General features: G+C 54.0%; 1 protein-coding gene across 3 annotated transcripts in view; it reads right to left on the bottom strand.

The window, feature by feature from the left end:
• Positions 1–2754, bottom strand: part of GAS2L1 (growth arrest specific 2 like 1) — a 41260-nt gene extending 38506 nt beyond the window's left edge. Inside the window, exons 1-2 of one of the 3 annotated variants that reach the window (XM_034791280.1) lie at positions 2479–2754; positions 536–1210 (exon numbers count right to left, since the gene is read on the bottom strand). In XM_034791280.1, the coding sequence (XP_034647171.1) occupies positions 536–1186 (651 nt within the window). In that variant the 5' untranslated portion in view covers positions 1187–1210; positions 2479–2754. Of the gene's footprint in view, positions 1–535; positions 1211–2294 lie in introns of all 3 variants that reach the window. The other 2 variants (XM_034791279.1, XM_034791278.1) reach the window with 2 other exon arrangements.
• Between the last annotated feature and the right edge of the window lie 4048 nt (positions 2755–6802).

Here is a 6802-nt window from a genome sequence, read left to right as displayed (position 1 = left end):
ACCACCCCCCTGGGATCCCACCTCCTATCCAACCCACCCTGTCCCCTGACTGCCCCCACCCCTTATCCAACCCCCCTGGCCCCGGACCCCTTAACATGAAATGAGGCTCCTAGCCTCCCCGCAGAGCCAAACACTGCCCCGTGGGAGCGCGCAGCCTTGGCCCCCAGAGCGCTGCACGTGGGGCCGTATGGCTCCAGGGGAAGGGGAAAGGCGGGGGAGGGGCCGGCAGCTTGCTGCGTTCGGCCGGGAGCTCCGGCCCGGGAGTGTGGACCCCGTGGCTTGCTGCACCGGGGAGTGGAGCCATTTGCCCACCCCTGCATTAGGGTGTGCCTGGGCACACCCGGCACACCCCGTGCGCACGCCTATGGTGGGTGGACAGAACCAATGCCTCCCAGTTACCTCCCCGCAGTTCAACACTGAAGTGACTTAGATCACTAGGAGAGCCACAGTGGGTAATGGTGGAAGGAGAGGGTCTCATGTTGCTTGTATGTTACTTGGGGGCACAAGATACCAACAAAATGGAACAGCCTCTCACCAGCTCATCCAGGTTCTTGAGGTCACACAAGGAGATTCTCTGCACCCTGCTAGGGTAGACAGGTGACTCAGGGCCCAGGTCTTGGCTATCTTCCTGGGTTTCCAGCCCCCCATAGGCTATCTGATCCCTCATTTCCTCCTCAATCTCCTGCTCCATCTGGATCAGCATGGGGGCCAGCATCCCAAACTTGGAGCCCCTCCTAGCAACCTCTAGAAGGCACAGGACGAAGTTCTTCTCATTCTTCTTCAGCACCAGGTCATTGGTTTCGAACATCAGCACGTCCTGGATGCCCAGGTCCTGCCGACACCACTGGATGAAATTTGAGACGTTGTCCCTGGCGATGAAGGAGCCGGGCACTACATTCTTGGCCTGGTAGACAACCTCATTCTGGGGCACCCTCATGCAGGCAGCAACTTCTGGGTGCTGTTGCTGGAACTCCAGAGCAATGCGGTTGACGTTGTTGGCATGTTGGCAGAGATCACACCCGGTCTCCAGGGTCTCCATGAAATTCTCCACCTGGACATCCCAGCCATAGAGGATGTTGAGCCACTCAGCCAGGTCCTCCTTCATGGCGTAGAGATACTCCTCACTGGACCGGAAAGGCCGGATGCTCTTGGAAGCTGCAGACTGGATGTTGCTCAGGTCAGCCATCTTGCATCCCGTCCCTGGGCGTCACTTCAGTGAGAAGATGACACACATTAGAGACAGAGAAAGGCAGAGAGACCACCACTCCTCCCCCACCTCTCCAGTGAGCCGGAAGCCACACCCAGCTCCTCCTATGTAGCAGACAAGTCCAGCGATGGGAACAGATTGCATCATTGGGATCCAGATGCCAGCTATTGAGTGGAAGCAGCATGGTCCCAAGGGCAGGGCTGATGTCACTTTGGGCGAGTTGCTTCCCTTCCGCTCTCTGTGCCTCAGTTTCCCCAATCTGTAAATTGGGGACTCTGAGCCACACCCCACATTCTTTGAGGTCTTAGGACCTGATTTCCAGGAGTATTCAGAAACCCTGAATCCCACTTAGTTCATCTGAAATTGCCAGTGCTCAGCACCTCTGCAAACAGGGCCCATCACCCAGTACCCTTAGCTCAAGTCAGTGACACCCTGAAGCTTTTGTCTCATGGCCCCTTCCTTCTGCTCTGTCCTCATTCCTCCTGCGGGGGTGGGGAGGCCATGCCCGCCAGCAAACTCTGGGACTATTTCCAGCCCTTGATCATCACTTATTTTTTAACTAAGGGAACAAGGAGCCGGTCACCAGTCACTGAGCAGAGGGGAGACACCCCCGCAGCCAGGCGTGGCCTGCCCTGAGTGATAGTGGCAGCAGCCGGTTGGCTTTCAGGGCCATATTTACCGGCTCCTTTCAGGTGCCTAACAAACCACTTTTGGCTGCAGTCCTTGTGCAAGGATGACTCACAACAGCCATTTACCAGCGCGGTGGAGCTGTGGCCCATGTTCAGAGCTTGGGAAGCTGGGGCCTTACGGCACTTTTTTGGAGAGGGGGAAGAAGGGGTGTTACATACTGGCCTAGCACTGGAAGGGACATGCAAGATACACCCCCAAGCTGCAGCACAGGCCCCTTGTAAAGCAAGGAGCTCAGGAATTGGCTGCCAAGTTCTTTCCCCAAACAGACAGAGACGCAGCCGCTGGAGCTGCCCAGGTCACCCCAGGAGGGTTCAGCCTCCCGCTGCCGGGCGCTGCTGCTGACAGCCCCGGGCAGAACAAGGGCCCGGGGAAGAGGAGAGAGATCGGCGCTGCTCACCTGAGTCGCCATCCTCCCTGCCCCTCTCCCCAGCCGGCGCAGGCCGCTGGCGCTCCCCCGAGCAGTCCCCGCCGGGCCGGGGAGGGGGCTCCGGGGGCGGGTCAGACGTTGGCAGCAGCAGACGGGGAGGCAGAGCAGAGCCACGCGGCCCTGGGGAGCCGGAGCTCGCTGGAGGGAGACTCACCCTCGTCCTTCGTCCTCCAGCTGGTTCGCGGCGACCCGCAGCCGGAGCCTCCCCCCGCCAATGCCTCGCCTCGACTAATCCGCCCGGCGGAGCCCGGGGCAAGGTGAAATCCGCCGGGGCGGAGCCGCGCCCGGGAGCAGAGCAGCCCCCAGCCCCAGCCTGGCTCCGGGGCGCGCCCGGAGTTCCCCGGGGCCGGCTCGCTTCTGTTCCCGGGGCCGGCGGGAGGGAAGTTCGGTGGTGCCCGCTCGCGATGGAAACTCCCCGCTTCCCTCGGCTCGCCGCCGGCTCCAGCCGCCAGAGGCAACAACCACGTGGGCCGCCCACTTGGCTCTGGAGCGGCGCAGGAAGGGTGGGAAGCGGGTGCGCCCGCTATTAAAGTGACCGCGCTCCGCTATTCCAGTACAACGCACCGGCTGTGCCCAGCCCGGGCCCTGCCGCTTCCCCACGGGCCGGGGGGTCGGTTTTGTGCCTTGGAAGCGATCGGGGAGATGGATTTTCAGCGAGTCACGGGACGGGCGGGGGGCAGTGACCTGGGCTGCGCAAAGCCAGAAGCCAGTTAAATCCCTTCTGTGGCTACCCCAGAAGGCTCATTGGCGAGGGCGCAACTCCCTGCCTGCCGAACAGGGCTAGTGGCGGCCCTGATCCTGCAAACTGCTCCCCGCCAATGGGACCGCTGTGCCGACAGCTAGTCTGTGGGATTGGCACCGTGCCAGCCACCACTTGGGGACTTTGCTATGGCACCTTGAGACCGACAGAGGAAACGCAATAGATGCAGCAGACTGGGAGCCAGGAGACGCGGGTTCTATTTTCAGATCTGCTGTAGACTCACTAAGTGGCCTTGTGCCTCAGTTTCCCTATCTGTACAATGGGCAAAATGATGTGTAGCTTTGTAGTGTGCTCTAAGGTCCACAACTGAAAGGTGCTATTGAAGTGCTGAGTGTTATTAGAGAGGTAATTATTAGCACAATATATTCTAACAGTGATCCCTGCCTTACACAAGGACTTGAACCCAGCAGTTTTGCCCAGTTGCAGAATTGGCATTGAAATTTGCAAGATCTAGTTTATCTTCCATTTTAAAAGAGAAAAACAAGCAAAACTATCCCTGGGATCTCAGTGTCCAGAAGGCATCTCAGGTTTGTTAAGGATGGCCAAGCGAGGCTGCCATGAGGCCTCACCTCAGCTGGGCTCTTAGGAACAGGTCGCCCACCATGAGAAGAGTAAAAACAAGGAGAACTTGTGGCATCTTAGAGACAAACACATTTATTTGGGCATAAGCTTTCATGGGCTAAAACCCACTAAGCTTATGCCCAAATAAATGTGTTAGTCTCTAAGGTGCACAAGGACTCCTCGTTGTTTTTGCTGATACAGACTAACACGGCTACCCCTCTGAAACATGAGGAGAGTGAGTTCTTTGCAAAGGTTGGTTTTGGACATGGAGGGGCTGTGTCTTTAAGACATTAAATGATCTAATTCTTCCTGCCTGTGACACAGCCAGTTCGACCATTATTTGTCAGCTACTGAGTCATGATCTCATCAAGTTTAAATATTTAAACGACTGGCAACTGCACAAAGAAATCCACAACAGTTTGCAAGTAGGAGCCGATGTTTGAAAATAAGACTCACTTGGGAGCTTTTGTAAAGAGGAGAGAAGCTGCGTTCTTGGAGAGAAGGTTACTTACTGTAACTGGAGATGCTTTGAGATGTGTATCCTATCCTATCTGGATTCCAAACGCGGGTGCGCATGCGGCAGAGCCGGAACTGTTCACAGTAGTGCCCGTTGACCCACACTGCACCATGCGTCAACCGCATGGTGCCTCCAAAGCTTTAAGAGGCTAGACGTGTCAATGTCGCTCCAGTTCACTCTTACCTGGAAGCAAGGGAGCCCAGAGCAGAGGGAAGGAGGATAGGATTGGCATCCAGATAGGGACCAAACATCTCGAAGAACCTCCAGTTACAATAAGAAACTTTCTCTTCTTCGAGTGCTGGTCCCTAGGTGGATTCCAAACATGGGAGAGTAGCGAGCAGTAGTCAGTGAGGAAGTGGGCGGGAGGGCTCACGAAAAGAGACAGTCTGTAGGATAGTGTGTGACTGATTGCTGCATCCATTGCAGTGGCAGGGGTGATGGCAGAATGGGTGGAAAAGGTGTGGATGGAGGTCAGGTGGCTGCCCTACAAATGTCATGCCACAGGACGTCCACTAGGAAGGCCAACATAGCAGCATATGCCCGTGTAGAGTGGGCCGTGACCTCCAAAGATGGGGAGACACCCGGAAGGTCACACAGCAGTCGGCAATACACCAGTTGATCCATTTAGGGAGTCACAGTGAAGACCCTGGCAGCATTCAGCAATGATGATGAAGAGTCGCAGAGACACACAGAAGGCACGGGTACGTGGGTGATAAGAGGCCCGCCGAACATCGAGAGTGTGGACATACATTCTCTAGGGGAAGTGTGTGGTTTAGGGTAGAAGGCTGGGAGATGCACACACTGGTTAAGGTGGAACAGTGAGGCCACTTTGGGGAGAAATTTGGGATGGAGGCATAGGGAAACCTTGACCTCATGGAAGACAGTGAAAGGTGGATCCGCCTGTGATGGGTTGGATCACAGAAAACCCCTTGGGAAGTGCCAACTGATGTGCTGAGACTACCCCTGAGCCCGCTCTCCCTGCCAGCTTGGGGGTTCAGTGCCCTGCCTGGTTTGAGCCAGACCCGCTAGTCTGCTGCAACCCAGACCCAGGCCTGAACCATGTCCCCTAACAGCTGTAGGCTCAATTGAAAGCATCTTAAGAAGTGTTCCTGTCTCCAACACTCAGATGCCCAACTCCCAATGGGGTCTAAACCCCAAATAAATCTGTTTTACCCTTTATAAAGCTTATACAGGATAAACTCATAAATTGTTCGCCCTCTATAACACTGATAGAGAGATATGCACAGCTGTTTGCTCCCCCCCAGGTATTAATACATTCTCTGGGTTAATTAATAAGTAAAATGTGATTTTATTAAATACAGAAAGTAGGATTTAAGTGGTTCCAAGTAATAGCAGACAGAACAAAGTGAAGTAAAATAAAATAAAACCCGCAAGTCTATGCCAAATACAGTAAGAAAACTGAATACAGATAAAACCTCACCCTCAGAGGTGTTCCAGTAAGCTTCCTTTTATAGACTAGTCTCCTTCTAATCTGGGTCCAGCAAGCACTCACACCCCCTATAGTTACTGTCCTTTGTTCCAGTTTCTTTCAGGTATCCTTTGGGGATGGAGAGGCTATCTCTTGAGCTATCTGAAGACAAAATGGAGGGGTGTCCCAGGGGTTTAAATAGACTTTCTCTTGTAGGTGGAGACCCCCTCCTCTCTCCTATGCAAAGTCCAGCTCCAAGATGGAGTTTTGAAGTCACCTGGGCAAGTCACATGTCCATGTATGACTCAGAACTTACAGGTAGCAGCCATGGTTCACATGCTGCCTTGAACATCCTCAAGTAGACTTCTTATGTGGATTGGAGGCTTCCAAGATCCATTGTCCATTAAGTGCTTCTTGATTGGGCACTTAACTTGCACATTCCTTTCTCAAGACGCTGACCAAATGCTTTTACTAAGGCTACTTAGAAATCAACCAAGTACACAGCCAATATTCATAACTTTGAACACAAAAATGACACATGCATACAAATAGGAGGACTAAATTCAATAGATCATAACCTTTACATAGATATGTTACATGGCATATGTAGCATAAAACATTCCAGTTATGTCATATATACATTCATAAGCATATTTCCATAAAGCATTATGGGGTGCACTGTCACACCGCCATCATGGCCACCAGTTCGCTAAGGCATCGTCCAGAGGTGACAGCCACCAGAAAGATCTCCTTCATGGAAAGATGAGTGAGGGAGCAGAGTGGTTCAAAGGGTGGCAAGGACGAGATTAAGGTCCCAGGAAGGAGTACCAGACTGTGGGGAAGGCGTTGAAAAGGCCACAAAGGAAGCAGGAGGTAGTAGGGTGGATGAAGACAGAAAACCCATCCACAGGGTGAAGGAAGGCACTAAGTGTGGCCAGGTGGACACAGACAGAGGAGTGGGCGAGGCCTGGTTGGCAGAGAGACAGCAGATAATCGAGGATGATGGGAATGGAGACAGAGTGCAAGGGGTGTTGGTGGCACTGTGCCCAGATGGTAGAATGGCACCATTTGGCTCGGTAACATGCGTGAGTAGACGGTTGCCGGCTCTGGGTAAGGATGTTGCGGACAGGAGAGGAACATGCATTGTCTATGCATGAGCCCCATCCGAACCCCAGGCTGTGAGATGGATTGGGGTGTCGCAGCTGGCTGTT

Source organism: Trachemys scripta, chromosome 15 (assembly GCF_013100865.1).
Source record: "Trachemys scripta elegans isolate TJP31775 chromosome 15, CAS_Tse_1.0, whole genome shotgun sequence".
Lineage (NCBI taxonomy): Eukaryota > Metazoa > Chordata > Testudines > Emydidae > Trachemys > Trachemys scripta.
The sequence above is the reverse complement of the archived record's forward strand: the minus strand, read 5'-3'. Positions and strand labels throughout refer to the sequence as shown.